The sequence below is a fragment of the Chroicocephalus ridibundus genome, chromosome 4 (genome assembly GCF_963924245.1).
Source record: "Chroicocephalus ridibundus chromosome 4, bChrRid1.1, whole genome shotgun sequence".
Lineage (NCBI taxonomy): Eukaryota > Metazoa > Chordata > Aves > Charadriiformes > Laridae > Chroicocephalus > Chroicocephalus ridibundus.
In genome coordinates this window covers 42093982-42112041 of record NC_086287.1, presented here as the reverse complement: position 1 = coordinate 42112041, position 18060 = coordinate 42093982, and the positions used below count along the sequence as shown (strand labels likewise).

The 18060-nt window shown below is 40.0% G+C and overlaps 1 protein-coding gene across 1 annotated transcript in view; it reads left to right on the top strand.

Annotated features, from left to right (window-relative positions):
- MAP3K9 (mitogen-activated protein kinase kinase kinase 9) overlaps positions 1-17196 on the top strand; it is a 55504-nt gene extending 38308 nt beyond the window's left edge. Inside the window, exons 5-11 of the mRNA XM_063332203.1 lie at positions 2321-2496; positions 4998-5238; positions 6409-6531; positions 7391-7544; positions 12342-12454; positions 13078-13893; positions 15168-17196. Coding sequence (XP_063188273.1) covers positions 2321-2496; positions 4998-5238; positions 6409-6531; positions 7391-7544; positions 12342-12454; positions 13078-13893; positions 15168-15649 — 2105 coding nt within the window. The 3' untranslated portion in view covers positions 15650-17196. The remainder of the gene's footprint in view (positions 1-2320; positions 2497-4997; positions 5239-6408; positions 6532-7390; positions 7545-12341; positions 12455-13077; positions 13894-15167) is intronic.
- The last annotated feature ends 864 nt before the right edge of the window (positions 17197-18060 follow it).

Genomic DNA, 18060 nt, shown 5'->3' with positions numbered 1-18060 from the left:
GTTCCCTAAAACAAGGACCCTGGATTTCTTAAATGTAAGTGAGGTATTTGCTGCTTGGATTAAAAATAATGCCCTCTATTGGGGAAGTCAGGTAGAGGCATATGGCCTGTGCTTGAACCCGGCAGCGCAGGGGTGAGCACCCACATGGCTTTGGAACGCTTGGCTTCTCCATGTGCAGGGGGAAGAAGAGAACAAGAAAACAATTACTTTCTGCCCCTTCACCAAAACTGTTTTTCAAGCAGGCTGTTTCTTGTCTGGGGTGAACTCTTGTTCAGCTGATGCTGCTTTTACGTTTGAATTACTGCCCTGGTGGTCTTCACTGAGACAACAAAGCTGAACTTTCCCTCTTCACAGAAAAGACTTGTATGTTACAACTGTCCTCATTAGTGCAAATAATGGCAGATCTAGGCCTGGGAAAATAAAAGCCACGGGCCACCTGCATAGTTATCCTGTTCACTCACTCATGCGTTTGGCTGGCTGCAGCATTTTGTTTTACTTTGGGTCATGTTTGCTTTGCCATGCTTAAAACCTGGGCTAAAGAGGCAGGGATTATGGCACTGACGGTCCAGCTGTATCACCCATTGCTGCTAATTGGTCAGCAGCAGGGGACCTTCAGAGCACTCTTTAACATCCTCAGCTCTCTATTTTGAGAAGAGAAGCAATTTGAAATCCATAAACACAAATGTGTTCCAGCTTATGCCTCCTGGAACCTGATCAGATGCTTAAATACCAGCATCTTGATACCAGCAGTTTTGAAACCAAAGCTCCCAAAAGCAAAATCTCAGTAACGCGAAAATCAATGAAAAGACTTGCAAAACCAAGCCTCAGCAGTTGCACAGATTTTGGGAAGTGTTATTTATCTTTAATTACAGCTGCTCTTTGATGTATTTCAGTCCACAAAACTGGTGAATGAATGTCTTTTAGGATATCACCACAATTTTTTTAAGACTGTTTTCTTTTTTCCAACTGTAAGGTCTAGGAAACTTTAGAATATTTTTATAACTCTTGCCTCATGATGCAGTAATATGTGTCTTAAATTCCGTGACCATTTAGAGGAATGATCATGTGAGCATATTGAGAGAGACCCCTGTGTTAGTTTCTTCCATTCATGCACGAAAGCTGTATGCCCTAGAAATATACTTGAATGCTAAGTTTTTCTGTTTGGTTCTTCTCAAATTTTGGCAAGCAGGACTCTAGCAATACTAAACAGAATAAGGATACTTGTTGAACAAGAACCTGTATAAGTGGTAGTATGGGACAATATAGAATGAGAAAGTGATGTTTTCTGTGGGAGTAGAAATAAGGATGAAGTAAGAAGAAGGACTGAATGAGTAAGAATTTCCTATTCAAAAGTGTTAAGTCAAACATTTCGACTTAATTGCTTTTTAAAAACATGTTCTTAATGATTTCCTCGCTTGAGGTGTTACTTCATACCATTTTCTATTTCCATTTCTGTTTTCAATGTTCAATTCCCATCACTGTAAAAGGAGTACCTTTTTGTACTATTGATAGTTGAGTTGCCTTGTGGTAAGATGAGTACCTTAAATTCTGCGTTTTTAGAGCTCTGTAATTGGGTAAGTCGTTGCATTAGACTAAATGAAAAAGCTTGTTTATCTGTGGCTTCTCTTAAAAGCAAAAGAAAAAAGCCTGATCAAACAATTGTGTCTCAAATAATAAAAAAACCCTTAAAAATAAGGAAACTCCAAATGTGCTGCTACTTGTCATTATTTACTTGAATCTCCTATTTTCAGTCAAATTATGCCTAGTCTGCTTTGCAGGAAAGATTTTTTCAGTTCTGTGGAAGACATTCATAATGATTCAGCTTAGTATTAGAGTTTGGCGTTAGAAAGAACTCGTAGATGTCCTTCTGCTGTATGGCTGTTAACTCTGCAGTGTAAGTGTGATAAAGAACTGTTTGCAAGAGTCTTGGCATAGTATCTCCATTCTGCGAGCGCATACAACTTAAAGTAAATAATTTAAGTTAGTTATTTATGATTTTTTAATATTTGCTTGAAAATGTAACTTTCTGTGAAATTAGTAAGCCTCTATTTTACTTGGCATATTATTGCAGTAGAACTTAAGAACTTGAACTACCTGGTCTCTAAGTGATGTTGGATATCGTATAAGCATGAAAGCATGAATTCCATGCTTGAGTTATGATCGGACAATAGTCAATGCAAGTGGGAAATGGGAAAGATGGGGTAACACAGACAGTGTGTATACCACTCTTAGCCACTGGGGATCAGTAAAGTACTACTCATCCTCCCAAACCCCCATACTAAGAGATGCTTAACAGTTGCTTGTCTTTGCCCTGTTCTAGATTGTTGGAACCCTGACCCACACTCACGACCTTCCTTTGCCAGTATCCTAGACCATCTCACCGCCATAGAAGAGTCTGGTTTCTTTGAAATGCCCAAAGATTCCTTCCACTCCCTGCAGGAAGACTGGAAACAAGAGATCCAGGAGATGTTTGATCAGCTCAGAGCCAAAGAAAAGGTAAGTAGAGAAAAACACTCCATGCTTGTGCTCTCTGGGTTACAATTTTCCCATTTCGTAATTCAAACAGGGATAATCGTTCAGTGCATCCCAGAGTTAATTTTGTATGTGCTTTACTGGAGCTTATAATAAGTCCCCAAATCAATGGCAGGTGATGATACACATAAGGGCAGAATCATGAGTAAATATCTGCATCCTGAGCTGTTACTCTTTCTAATGTTTTATGGAGCTTCCATTATACACTGTGTAAACTGATATGATGAGTTGTCTTCATTGTTTAATGCATCTGATAACTATTTCACTGTTAGCATCTTAATTGAGAAGCTCAATGGTAACTGTTATTAGTAAAAGCAGGAGGGATAGTTTCAGCATATATGTACTCTAGCAGTCATTGCAGCTTTCTTTCTGTCAGGTCTGTTTACCAGGTTTTGAGCACAGCCAAATTGGATAGACTATATTAAACATGAGTGCTACCAGGGGAATGGTCCAATAACTGTTATAATTGAAGTCCATCTGGGTAAATATCAGGAAACAAAAATGCTATCAGGAATAAAAGGAAATTGTGACTATCAGTCTCAAAGAGAAGTGAAAAACCTGAACTTTTCTTCAAGCATACTTGCAGAAATCACAGCTTGCTGGATTTATGTTAAGGTCCTTACAGAAATAGTCTTTACAGTTGTTGGTATGAAATACTGCAGTGGCGTCACTAAAGTAATAATATTTTTTCTAAATTCACTGTCTCTTGCCTAAAAATAAATCCGTGATAAGCAGGCAACTTGATTTGGGCTCAGAAGTTGGGTTTAGGAGGCAGAGAGAAAGAAAAGGAGACCTTGGGGCAGGGGAGAGAAGTCCTACAACAATACTAACAATACTTAAAACACTTAAAACACTTCTATTCATGTATTATAATAGCTTTTGGGAAAAACAAAATAGCTAATATGCATTTCCCTGCTGCAGTTGTCCTGTGGTGTAACTGTTGGAACAGTTTTTGAAAAACAGAAACTTCAACAGACAAGCAGAAGACCAACCAGTAGTAGCTAGACTGCCCTCAGGTTTTGAGTACTGTATTCCTCTGTAGAAATGAGAAAAGAGAATTTTATATCCTACTCACCACATGAGTGGAACGTATCAAACCTCCATGGGGATGGGACAGGTAACAATAATATTATTTAAAAAAAATAAAAATCTGAACTAAAATCTGTCTGATAATCTATCTGAAGTTTAACTTGAATTCTTCAGTTTTTACCTTCTGCAATGGAATTAGCCAGCTGGAGATAATTATTCTGAGTGCTGAATTCTTTTGTCCTTGTGGTGAGAGGAGAGGAGTGCAGTGAGAAGACATTTTAAGATCTCAAGGACAATTTCAGTTGATTCATTTTGTCAACAAGGGAAAGATTGAAAAGTTTGCATTATGCATCTTTATGCCTAAGGAGCAGCCATGCTTGGTGGAAAATGATGGGAATGACCTCTTGTTGATGTTTTCTTCATTCATTTTTATGTTAGAGCTCTGTGGTTTGCTATTTTATGATGCATGAGATGGCAAGGTTATTTTTAAACAGTTTAAGTCAATAATGAAGTTAACATATGTACTTACTGAACAGGAAAGCAAGGATTAATTCTTTCAATATTATGAATAAATCTTCCAAAATGGATTCCATATGCATGGTACTCTCCAATGGCTCTTGTAAACATATTCGTGTCAGATATCCAGCGTATTTTCTCATGACACTGAATTTAGGATTCGGCATCTTTTCACGGACTTGCAGAATAGCTGAAGTTGGAGGGACCTCTGGAGGTTGGACCATGTGGTCCAACTCCCGTACTCAATCAGGACCACCTAGAACCAGTTGCCCAGGACCATGTCCAGATGGCTTCTGAATATCTCCAAGAATGGAGACTCCACAACCTGTCTGGGCAACTTGTGCCAGTGCTTAGTAATGCTCACAGTAAAAAAAGTGTTCAGAGGGAATCTCCTGGGTTTCAGCGTGGCCCATTATCTCTTGTCCTGTCACTTGGCACTGCTGAAAATAGACTGGCTTTATGTTCTTTGCACCCTTCCTTCAGGTTTTTATATACACTGATAAGATCCTCCTTCCCCCCACCCAAGCTTTCTCTTTGATAGGATAAACAGTCTCATCTCTCGCAACCCTTCCTCATAGGAGAGACATTCCAGTCTCTTAATCATCTTTGTGGCTCTTTGTTGGACTGTCTCCAGTATGCCCATGTCTTTCTTCTACTGGAGAGCCCAGAACTGGACAAGGATTCCAGGTGTGGCCTCACAAGTACTGGTGTCCAAATTTTAATACTGATATGAAGGGCGTTGAGTGGCAAGCACAGAAGTTCTTAAGGATTGTTTTAGGCTTTTGGCTTTCATCTGAGCCTTTAAACTGTGGCGCTAGCAGTGCTGTGAGCACAAGTCATTGCTGTCTGCCTTCAGAATAGGTAATCTTAGTATTAATCCACAGGTCACAAGGTATTTCTCCTTTCTTATCTCCCTCTAGGAGCTGCGCACGTGGGAAGAAGAGCTGACTCGTGCTGCTGTTGAACAGAAGAACCACGAGGAGTTGCTACGAAGGCGGGAACAGGAGCTGGCAGAACGTGAGATTGACATCCTGGAAAGGGAGCTCAATATCATCATCCACCAGCTGTGTCAGGAGAAGCCTCGGGTGAAGAAACGCATGGGGAAGTTCAAGAGGAGCCGGCTCAAGTTAAAAGATGGCAATCATATCAGCCTGCCTTCAGGTTGGTGACATGTTAGGCTGTGTCAGGTGAAATGGAACAGGTGAACCTGTAGCTTTAGTAGCTCCTTTCTACTTAGGCATTAGAAAGTATTGGTTGTACTTTGGGAAAAACATGCCTCTTTGGGATCAAGAAACTAAATTTGATGCTCCTGTGGCTAGCGTTCCCCAGAGGTCCGAGTATGAAGGCCAGAAATAAATTTGAGATACTACATGTTTGTTGGTCTACAGCTGTATATGGTTCAGAAAAATGTTGGTATTGCAGTTTAACATGTTAATACTCAAAATGATCAATTTAATAAAAGATGTACATAAAAAAAATATGGATGTTCTTGCTCTGGGAATATTTTACATAATGCTGCAGCAGAACCCATAATCTACTGGATTTCTTGGTGCAGGAATCTAAAAATTATCAAAAATACATTGATAGCTGCAAGAGTACAAGTGCAAGAGTTCACATATATGAACTCATACTAACACACAAGTGATTTCTAATACCACCCTTCTGGAAGAAATGTTGAATATTGGTGAGGTGTCACGGAAGCCACTCTTAAGAGTGAAGACAGTGACTTTCAGAAATACTGAATCCTTAGCATTTCTGCTGTGGATTCTGTATGGAGATTCAAATTTGTGAAAGAACAAAAGTGTGGGTTTTATAAATCGCCTAAGGCTCATCATTACTTCAAGGATGATGGCTTACATTATGTTGTCTGTTTTCTGAGAGAGACTGGCTGTTCAGAAGAGCAATGATGATAAAATGTGCATGTTAACTATGCCTTTGTTTAGGTCTGTAAACACCTATTGCTGGTGGTTTTGCTTAGCTTAAGAAACTGAGAGATACGGTGAAAGGAATTTATACAGGGATATACTTTGGCATAAATGTCAGTCAACACATGAGAATCCATGTGTGTATGAATCTCACGTACACTAAGAAGATATATCTTCCTGAGTGTGAGCTCACATCTTTGTGCTGAAGTAACTGCATGTACAAGTGCAGTTACAAGAAGGGGATTAGCTGATTAATTAATTAGCTGATTAACTTCATTTCTACATAGGTCCTGTAAATTGCCCTCTTTGAAAGTTACCATAAACTATTATTTCTTTTTCCTATATTAAAAAAAGAATTTTAACTGTGTCTTTCTGCTTTTGTTTTGTTTTTTCTTTTGGTAAACAGATTTCCAGCATAAATTCACTGTGCAGGCTTCTCCAACAATGGATAAAAGGAAAAGCTTGATCAGTAGCTGCTCCAGCCCTCCTGCAAGTCCTACCATTATTCCCAGACTCAGGGCCATACAGTGTAAGGAGCTCAATGTAGTATTGAATTTGGGAAATGTGCAGTCTGTCAGCGTGGTAAGATGCCAAGATTCCATATTTAGGACAGGACTGTAAAAAAACCAACCAAACAAAAAAACCCAAACAAACAAAAACCCCAACCAAACAAAAAAAACCAACAAAAAAACCCCCAACCAACCAAACAAAAACCAACCAAAAGAAACCCTCACCAAAAACACCAAAAAACCCCAAACCTAGAATGTTTGCCTTATGCCCTGCACGTATGCATTTAGAGAGGAAAAATGGAGTGTGGTGGTGATGGGAGGCAATATCACCTTCTTTGGAGTCCAAACCAAGTTCTTGAAATACTGCTATTTGATTGTATAGAAAATGTGTGTTCAGGTTAATTTTTAAAAATACTAGTTTGCAGAATAGATCTGTGAAACATTATTGAAGTGGGTTAAGTTACTTTTGGAAGGAAAGGAAAACAAAGGTGCTTGTCATGAAAACAGCGTTCGCATAATAAAAGAGAATTAGGCAGACAGGCGTGTTTTAGAAGTATGAAAAGAATGTTAATAAATGTGTAGTGTTTGTATTGGATGTCATGACATTTGTGTGTCTGGTATCAAACTGGTGGTTCTAAAAGAGAAACCAGTGATGGAATAAAGCTGTGAAGTCCGTCTATACTAATTTTGAAGGGATACAGTTGTTAGATCTGTGTTGATAAATAGCCAGAATTATGAGAAAGAAGCCTAAATGGATGTTTTCATTGCTATTTCTGTTCCAGCCTGTGTTTTATTCTTTATGTTGCTGTGGAACCAATTCTTTAATTTGCGTATCTGTTTTTTCTTTCCTGTTTTCCACTGTTCTTCCCACTTGTGAAGTGACTCCTGCTGAAAGCAGTAAAACATGGGGACGAAGCTCAGTCCTTCCAAAGGAGGAAGGAGAGGAAGAAGAGAAGAGAGGCCAGAAGAAAAAGGGACGCACTTGGGGACCGAGCTCACTTTGTCACAAGGAACTAGGTGCAGGAGAAGATAGGTAAGAGAGGACCTGGAACCAGACTGGTTTCCAGGTTATAAAACTGGTTATGAGTTGGCTCACAGGAGATTTGCCTGTCCTCTTGCAAACACTTTTCTGCTTCCAAACTTATTTGCTGTACCAGAGATGTCAGAGATTCAGAACAGATTACAAAACTGCATTGCATTCAGTCCTGTGCTAGAGTGATGCTTTCACTCTCTGCTTTACCTTGTTATGTGTATTTGTAAGGAGTATAACTTCTTATCTGTGCAAAATTATTTCTCTAGTAGCTTTTCTTTATTTTCAGGCTCAGCTTTCTGTAGCTTCGTATCATATCTGAAACTACTTCTCTTTTATGATTCTCAGCTATGCTTTTTCTTGTCTTCAATGCTATTATTTAAAAAGTATCTGGTAGAACCAGGCAAGTATCTTTTCTTCAGGCTTTTGAAAAGGACATGTACATTGAGTGAATACATCCTGAAAGTGATTTTTGCAGACATACAGGTTGTACCTCTATTTTTATAGATTCTTGTTCTGTGGCCTTTTTTTTGCGTGTGTGTGAATTATTTATACCAGGACTCTAGTGGATCATTGCCAAAATGTTGCTTTAAACATAGAACTATTCTGATCTAAGAGGTTTGAATGCCTTGTGATTTTTATTGGAGTTTGAAGCTTTTTCCCCTGCTAAATTGATACTTTGACTCTTGCCATGTTTTTTAGCAGGGAAAATAAAATAACGGGTTATAATTTATCTCTAGTATTATGTGCTCAGGTGTGAAATTCCTGGAAATTAGATGTTTACATAATGCATCGCTATTGCAGTACTCTGCAAAAGGGCCTGGATCCAAGTGTTCTAATGAAATTAAAATATGTTCTCCCTCAAAGGTACTCTTGACAGGCTAACACAGCGATGTGGAGGAAGCTTCTTTGACTACTGCCTATGCTTTACCTGTTCTATAGATGAAGTATGTCATTCTATAGAATTAAAATAGTTGTCACACTTTCCAGTCATTAATTATATAAAAGGGCAGGAGATCACTCAAGCTGGTAGAAAAACACTTCTACTTTGAAATCATGTTCTTGGAACCCTGGGAATAAAGCTCTTCAGTTTTCTGTTCATTACTGTATAGTCTGAAGCACTAAATTGCTTCTGGGCACAGACAGCTGGAAAGGAGTTGCTTGCTAATCATACTTGCTCTTAAAACTATCTTGTTTTCTCTACAACTGAGATGTTCTATAGTATCCATCACCTTTTCCAGGGAGACTCAATACAGCTGTGGCATTTTGCAGAGTATCTGAAACATGATAGTGTTGCTGAAAAGGCAGTGTGGTTAACACACAATGAAGTACTGCTTTTTGCTGAGATCCTGCCAGACTGCAGACTTCAATTTAAAGGGAGCAGAGTTGCAGTAAACATTACTGACTCAAAAGGTGGAGTGCTTGATATTTTTAGTATTTTTTAATTGTAATTTTAGAGGTAGGGGGATAAAAATTGGGGTAAAGTTAAGACCTAAACTTTAGATGGAAAAGTTCAGTTTAAGTTTTCTCCATTACATTGTTCTGGTAGCAGCAGTGCTGCTATTCCAGTTACTTACATGACTCTGATCAAGGGAACTTGAAGATTCATCTTTTTTATCACTTTCCATGTGTTCTGCACAGGAGGTAATTCCAAATTTAGGCAAGACATACAGTGGGAATTGCAGTGAAATTCTCTAGCATGAGTAAACTGACCTATAATTAATATCAAGTAAAGGCAGTCATGAAAAGATTATACAGTGATTATTCACCCTTCTGCATTTATCTTTGAGCATAAGGAATGAGGACAGCAGCAGAAGGTTGCTGTGCTGAATTGAAGAGACTGGATGAAGCTTTATGTTGGACTAGTGTTGTGACAGTTCCATTGTGATCTTATGGTGTGTTCTGAAGGATATATGGTGAAATCTTAATTGTCTTTAAACTTGGCATTGATTAATCTCAGAGTGTTACTATAGTATGGGTGATGGTGTTATTGATTTTCCAGAAGGTGACACTGGATGTGGGATAAGCATGGTCCTTTAGCAGTTATCTCTTAAAATCTTGCAAGCTAAATAGGGGGTGAGCCTGGGAACGGACACTTTTTATTCCTGACAGTATTGTATTAATGCCTCAGCATGGCATTACAGAACGGTATTGAGACACCGGAGATGCTGTCTTAGAGTTTTAGTGAAGTTTTCTGCAATTTGCTGAGCCTTGTCACCTTATCACTTGTAAAGAGAGAGGTGCTTTTGACTTCCCAATAGGAAAAGGCAACAAAGAAGTAATTCAACCATAATACAACACAGTAATAGCCTTCTTATTATTTAATCTAAGTAGATTACAGGTAAGAAGTCTTCAGGGTCCTGAATTGTCGTGCTGGTGACTGAAATATATAGTTTTGCTGCTAGTGCTTTCAAATCGTTCCAGTTGCACTTTCTTTGGAGCAGTAACAGACAATACTGCTGTAGTAGGAATGTACTTTTAAGTTGGCATGTTCTGAATTGTTTTCAAATGAACAGTAGTGTCTAACTAAGAGGTTGTGCAGCTATCCTCTGCACAGGTCTTTGAGGTCTGCTTGTAATTTGTGGGAGAGAGGGAGAGGAGGAGTGAAAAATAAAAGGTAAGGATGAGTATTTTATAACCTTGAGGTAGACGTAGCGGGTCTTGAAATTATTCTGGTAGCTATTTATCTTTCTGTCCAGATTGAGCTGTGCTTTTTCAGTAACAGCAAATCTTTAATCTGTTTTTTGCAAGGGGTGATTGCTCTGAGAAGTCATAAGGAAGCAAACTAAGTTGATGTGTCCTGCTGTACAATAAAGGGCAATTCCCAAGACCCTTCAGATAATTGTGACTGTAAAGTGAAGGCTAAACTGAAGATTACTGCTGCCAGTCACTTACAACTTTGCTATCTCTGCATGTAGAGAACATAGTATATGTTTTTCTAGCTCCATGGAAATCTCCCCTTCCTCAATAGTTGTCTGCCCACATTGTAAGAGCTTTGACACTTATTTTTGGAGGTAATAGCACTGCTAACAGGATTCATTTTCACCCAGCAGTTTTCCCTTAACGTGCTGCTCTACTTATAGTATTTATCCTAACTATGCATGTTGTACACATGAATAACTTAGATATAACATACATTATTTGGTGGGTTGTGTTACCTAGCTGAGTATAGTATGGAGGGAGTAAATCAGAACAGACCCACACACTGAATTGCATCTCGGTTGTAAAACCATCTGGTTGTCTGTCTTGACAAGTAGCATTAAGCATTGTGCTGTCCAGATTCAGGTTCATAGCAGAGTACTGCATATGCTGAAATGATTAATGGGGGGAAAATGATGGACTTTCAAGACAGCTGAGAACTGCACGGGGTACTTTTAGTGTAATGCCTATAGCACGGTCATCAACTAACCTAGACCTTGTGGCCTTGCTATAGCAGCATACTTTGGTGACAAGCAGGGAGTCCCAGTTAGGTAGAGAATAGAGGAAAAATACAGACCAAGGCAAAAAAAATCTTGATACAATAAAACGTAGAAATCCTGCAATGGAAGCCATTTCAGAAATGCGGAGTGATTCTGGTGGAAATTAAGAATCATGAGAGACAACTTCTATACGCTCATATTCTTTTTTCTCTGTGAGGGAAGGGTTATAATGAATTGCACATCGTATCAAAGAAAAATGCGAGTTAATAACGGAGCTGGAAGATGTCTCCTAACGTCTCCTAACATCTCCTAAGTTTTCTTTTCTTTCAATAACAAGTCGATGCTCTTGTGTGTCCAGTTAAGATCATTCAGAGTATCCACAGATCTTTTTACCCCTTTCATTCAATTTCTGTCTATCCTAAGTGTGTATTAACTTTTCACCAACACTACCACATGTTTCATGTTGGAGTTTGGAGAAACGCACCAGAAATCTCCGAGTTCAGGTTTTATTGTTAAGTTATCAATACAGCTTTTCTGAGTGTTGATGTGTCAGAAGGTTGTGCTGCTTACTAAAGTTGTTTCTGATGTCATGAAAGTGCTGTGGGGAACAAACAGGATGAGGGTAATGAATACCTATGAACAGGGACTACTAATAAGCTCAGGTGCCTGGTGACATACCTTTAAACGCAGGTGACATCAAAGCAGGGATTTGGTTTTGGGTTTTTGACTTGTTTGTTTTTGTGGGTTTTGGGTTTTTTTTGTCTGTAAGTAAAAGAGGCAATGACATGATTTATGATTTTAGTTACCTATCTTTCCATAATCTAGAATTTACGCTTCTAACTGTCTGTACTTCAATGAAGTGTTTTCTTTAGAGGAGAAATATTGGGCTTTATAATATAGAGGCATGACTTTGCTTCTACAATGACTTTAGCATATTATTGTCCCAGTGAATGATCTTTGACTTTTGTTGTTTGTTTGTATTTCACATGGAAATGCTTTTGAAGATATTTTTCCCCTCCTCCTACTGAACACTTTTATTTTTTACCTGCCATGGTACATTTCTCTTGGTTTATAAAGAAAACTTTTCATCTGATTTTTGTAGTGGTGCTTTTTGTTATTCTGCGTCATAGCTGTTGGTTATCAGCAGAGGTCTTTTGACTGCCACAGTGTAATAAATGAGGGAGTGACTTTTTGACTTTTTTTTTATATTTTAAGGTGCTGTAAAGATGTTGCAAAATGTCTGGCTATGGGAGGACTTCAAGTCTATGTAATTAAGATGGATACACACATATCCTAAGTAGAACAATAGAGAATATAGACAAGGGGAATGGAAATTTGTTGTAAGCATGGTACATTTTCTCCCATCTTTCTACTATTTCAGTCTGAAAGCTCTCGTTGAAGGATACAAACAGTGGTCATCCAGTGCACCGAACCTTGGGAAGATCCAGAGAACTGCGCCTGCTTTTCCAGGATTCACCAGCTTAGCAGAGATCGGTAAAGGAATTCCCTGGACTTTACACTCTCATCCCTATTTTCATTCACATTTGAATTAACATCTCCTTCACCTGGTACCTTACAGCAGTGTTTTCATTTTGGTGGTATCCATTTTTCTTTTATTCTTTGTGAAGTAACTTCTCCGTCAGGATTTTCTTTTTGTTCACCTCTCTGTGCTTCTCTTCATTCCCCTCTAGCTCTATGCTACCTCTCAGCTCCTTGCCTGTTAATAATATTTAGATGTGCAGCACGGTTACATCTTCACTTGCAAGGAGAGATCCTTCTAATTTTCCTCCTTTTGCTTCTTACTTCCAAACATATAAATTTACTCTAGAAGTAACTGAGGTGTAGATAGCTTCTGAAATGCTGTTTTGCAATTGATCCCAAATAGATTAAAGTGTCACTAATTTCTTCCACTTTGATAGTGTTTCCAGTTACTTGCATCAGCCTATCTGCTTTGGAGACAATAGCCTGTGAGTATTTGGCAGTTGGTGATTGATGCTTGCGATGAGGACAGCTGCATCTTCTGAGGAAAAGCTTATTTTCATTTATATTTGTAAGACAGCTAAATTTGTCAGCAGAAATGTTACACCCATGCAAAATCTGTTTCACTTGCTTTCCAGATGATGAAGACAGCGAATGTCTTAATGGGGAGGGCAAAGTGCACCCTTCACCTGGGCACAATCAGTCATACCTCTGCATCCCATTTCAGAAGAATGAAGACTGGGATGGCCCTTCTAGTGATGCCAATGAGGAGTCCACCCCTGTGAACTCTGCTACTAGTACCCCACAGCTGACACCCACCAACAGCCTCAAACGTAGTGGCTCCCACCACAAGCGATGTGAGGTTGCATTGCTTGGCTGTGGAGCAGTGCTGGCTGCTGCAGGCCTGGGTTTTGATCTGTTAGAAGCAGGGAAGTGTCAGCTGCTGATTGAGGAGGAGCCAGAGGCACCCAAGGAAGAGAAGAAGAAGCGTGACAGCATTTTCCAGCGAGCTGGACGCCCGCGCAGGAGCACTAGTCCACCTTCCCGCAAGATCTTCAAGAAAGAGGACCCTATGTTGTTGCTAGGCGAGCCATCCACATCCCTCACCCTTCTTTCCCTGTCTTCCATTTCCGAATGTAATTCCACCCGGTCCCTGCTGCGCTCAGACAGTGATGAGATTGTGGTGTATGAAATGCCTGTCAGCCCAGTGACAGTCAAGGCTCCCTTGCCAGCCATTACCAACCCACTAGTCAATGTCCAGATTGAGAGATTCAAACAAGACCCCAACCAGTCCCTGACTCCCACACATGTGACGGTCTCTTCCCACACCCAGCAAAGCGGGCACAGGCGCACACCTTCTGATGGGGCCATCAAAGGGAGTGGACTAGTTGTCAATGGGTGCCCAACCAGTGGATGCTCTTCCAGTAGCTGTTTAACTGGAGCACTGGGAGCAGGTAGGTTTTCAGCCTTCTTCCTTTTCCTCTTCAGAATAAAGACCCAAACAATGTAATTACTTGTTAGGAAGTAAACATGTTACTTATACAGCATCCATTGTGATGGCCAGCCAACAAGAAGATTTATGGATGCTGTCTTTACACAAAACACGAACAGAATAATGCAGTAATGGTCTCTGTTCCAGCATCTTGGCACTAAGGAACTGTCTCTGCTCCCCTGAGCTGTGAGCCAGAACATAATATTGTTTCTTAGAAAAAGATGGTACCAAATACAAATATTGTGCATTTTTAGCAGTTCCTCGGGGATTCCATGTCCATTGCCTTTATACACTTTTTGGTATTGCTGTTACAATTTCAAAGTAAATCTTGATCTTTAAGGCAGTGAAAACTGTATCTTTAATATTCTTTTGCAAGCAAGAGGGATCTTCCTGGGTAGGTAGTGTTCTCACTGTTGCAGTCGTTAGGAGTGGCTGTGACTTGATAAATTCAAAAATGCTTTTCCTGTTTTCTTGTCCTAATAATTCAGAGGAAAAAGAACATAAAAAGGAGTAGAATAATAAGTTAAAATCTGATTTTAATTAGACTTTTCCCAGTGGTAAAACAAAATGTGAGGTTGTCTGTTGAATGGCAGTCTGCAGTAAAATGTGGGTTAATGCAGCTGAGAATACTCATTAAAATGGTATTCATGAAAACTTAAAAGTTATGTTGTGTTTATAAAAAAAAAAAATAAGTCAAAACAAAAAAAACCCAAACCAAAACCCCCACTGTCTCCCACTCCTAAACGAAAATAAACCAGGAAGCATCCACAGTAGGTAGTGTTAAATGGCTCTTCCAGAAGTTTGTCCTGCTCACTGCAAACGGGTGTCACATGTTCTGCTGTGCAAGTGTCTCCCTGATCCAGTCAGGCTGTTAACAGGTCATGTGCCCTCTGAAGGATTTGGAGAGTCCTCACCTCTGGTAGGAGGTCAAATCCATGCTTTCCAGTCTGAAAACTGAAGAAAGCAAATGAGAGAGAATGAAATTTGCTGCTTGTGCTAGGTCATTGAAACAGGTGTCTTGCAATGTGTGGAGAACAGTGTAGGGATAAAGAAGCCGGTTATTCACTTCAGACTGGCGTAATCTTGAAGATATGGAGTTTGTAGATTCTGAATGGAAACTTTCTGCTTTGAAAATATTTTCACAGTATACATACAATAAACTAAGATCTGTTGGAACCATTTAGCGGTGACATCTAACATGTTTCCCTCTTCTCTTACATTCTCTGTTTTGGATAGGTGTATTAAAAACACCTAGTCCAAGTAGAGATCCCAATGAGGTCCCTCGCCTGCCAGACCCCAACCTTGTTTTTCCTCCAACACCAAGACGATGGAATGCACAGCAGGACCCCACACTGGAAAGACCCAAGACATTGGAGTTCCTGCCCCGGCCACGTCCTGCAGCCAGTCGGCAGCGGCTTGATCCCTGGTGGTTTGTGTCACCCAGCAATGCCAAGGGTGAATCTTCTGCCAACAGTTCAAGTACTGATACACCAAGCAATCTGGACTCCTGTTTTGCTAGTAGCAGCAGCACTGTAGAAGAGAGACCTGGACTGCCTGCATTGCTTCCTTTCCAGGTGGGTGTTCCTGTAGAGGAGCGGACACTGTTGGACATAGATGCTGAGGGGCAGAGCCAGGACAGCACCATTCCGCTATGCAGAAGTGAACTTAACACACACAAAGCTGCAGCATATGAACTCAAGCAAGAATTCTGGTCTTAGTATGAAATCCACTGGGGATAGCAAGCCCCTCTAAATTCAATCCTACTTTTTGCACTGAGAATGCACTTTGAAGACAGATGAGACGGAGGGATGCTACAGAGATCATATGGTGCTGCCTCTGCTGAAAATGTGGTGTTCGACTGTCTGATTTTTGTCTGCAGTTGGATGAAACTTGGCAACTCTGAGCTGCTGACTTTTGCTGTGGGGTTTTCCTGTAGTCTTCCCTGCCCTCTTGTTGCAATTTGAATCTGCAATGAGCTAAAATTACCATATCAAAGTCTTTGTTACTGACCTTGTAGGATTTGGCACTTGCAGTAAGTATATTGGTATCTATCCTGGTATTAATCAGTATTTTCAAAACTCAAATATTACACTACAGCGGACACCAGTGTTTGATGTTTTCCCAAGGAATCCAGGACAGAAACAAGTAAATATCTGGAGACTACGTTCTCTGAAATGTATTCAGATCATTAGACAGGCCTGGGAATCATGGTACCCCCACTGGAGGAGCAGAAGTATCTGTCTTACACTCGCTTGTCCTCTTTTGCTCACGTGATAGTGCAAGGTGGAACAGATTGCAGAGGAAGGGCATGGCATCTCCACTGATGGAGGTCTTTGAGAACAGGCCAACTAGACTGTTGGGAACGAGTAGGTGGTGTTGATCCTGGCTTCAAGGCAGGTTGGATGGACTTCAATGATCTCTTGAGGTCCCTCTCAGCCCTATTTTTCTATGACCCTGCGCTTTCAAAAAGATGAGGGCTTTATGGTATGGCTGTTTATTCTAGCTTGCTTTTTTGTTTCAAACTTTGTTTCCATCAGCCTCCTTTTCCCACCCCGTGCATCCCAGGCTCGTAGCCAAGCTGCCTCAGCTTTGGGAAGGGAATTAGCAGGAACTCTTTCTTTGAAGCTGTGTTAGCTTCCAGCAGTAAGTTATGTGTCCCCTCACTTTTTTTTTCTTCCTGTTTTTCCTCCTTTCTTATGCTTTTTAGGAGTGGCCCTTGGAACCCAAGACTGTTCTTATGCACACTGATAATTGTTTAAGGCTCTTTTGAAATTGAGGCTTGTGTTGTTAGTAGTTGGATTGTGCAAACAGGAATCGCAACATCTGGATTCTGTTTTATTTTGTCACTTACTCACTGTGTGACCTTGGGCAAATAATGTAACCTCTGTGCCTGAATTTCCCCATCTGTAAATAATAGGGATAATACCTACCTCACAGGGGGAGGGGTTGGGACATATGTAATAGGTATAAAGTCCTTTGAGATCTTTGAGTGAAAGGCACTATAGACATTTAAAACTTTTATTCTTGTTCAAATATGTAAAATCTCCTAACTCTGGAGCAAGAACAGACCCCTGTCTTGAAGGAGGAAGTCACACAAATCAGGTGTGCCTGTGCTCACAGTTTTCTGTACAGAGACTGCAAGTGTATCTGTGCCTCTGCAGGTATATCTTATTGGCTTTAATGAGAGCTTCACTCTTCACCAGTTTTGGCATGATAAATAAGGTGTGTGGCCTTTATGTGAGTGTAATAGGGTAGACTGCTTTATTGCAGGTACAGCATATATGTTCACCGTTTTTATACAGATTTGTGCTCATTTTGCTAATCTACTGACCATTTGGGTGCAAATAAATGATTTGAAAGTGCTGTCGATGCAGTGCTCAGCCTGTTAGGGAAGTCCAGTCCTGCTGTGAAGGCAATGTAGATGAATACTTTCTTGCAGCTGTCAGCACAGAGAACCTGAGTGTTTATATGTTTGTAACCTGATGTTAAAAACCAGCATGTGTGGGGAGGTACTGTACTTAAGGGGGTTTTTTTAATTCTTTTTGAGGGCTAGAACCAGCATGTTGCCATTAGTCAAGTGCACCCTTTTGTCAAGCAGTTACATTATGTTTTTGTCTAGAAAGGTCACACATTTCTTGTTTATCATGTTCCATGAAATGCGTTTAGTGGCAGAAGTACTTTTTTGCTTTACTATTGAATGCTCTGGAGCTAGCCTTAATAATGCTATGCTAGCTGCTGAAGCTGAATAAGACTGTTGACTGTGTAGACAAGGTGTTCTGGTGTGGGGCTAAAATACTTATGTTTCTGATGCTTTTGTTAAATGTCTTTAACATTCTTGATTTCTTAAGCATTTGTCCTCTTGCTTTCCACTTCTGAAAACTCAGTTTGTGATCCTGAAAATTAAATAAGGCAAACCCCATCCAAACAGATGGTTCATTTCAATTGTGCTATAGAAGTAAACGCAATGAAAGCCCAGTCAGAGACTGTCAGAAAGACATGAAGCAGGAGATTAAAATTATCTATTTTTCCTAGTCTGCTTTACTATTCTAAAAAGTCTGAAACAAAACTGGATCAGCTGTTACGAAATGTAATGCTTTCTATGCAAAAAGTATCATCACAAAAGTCATAG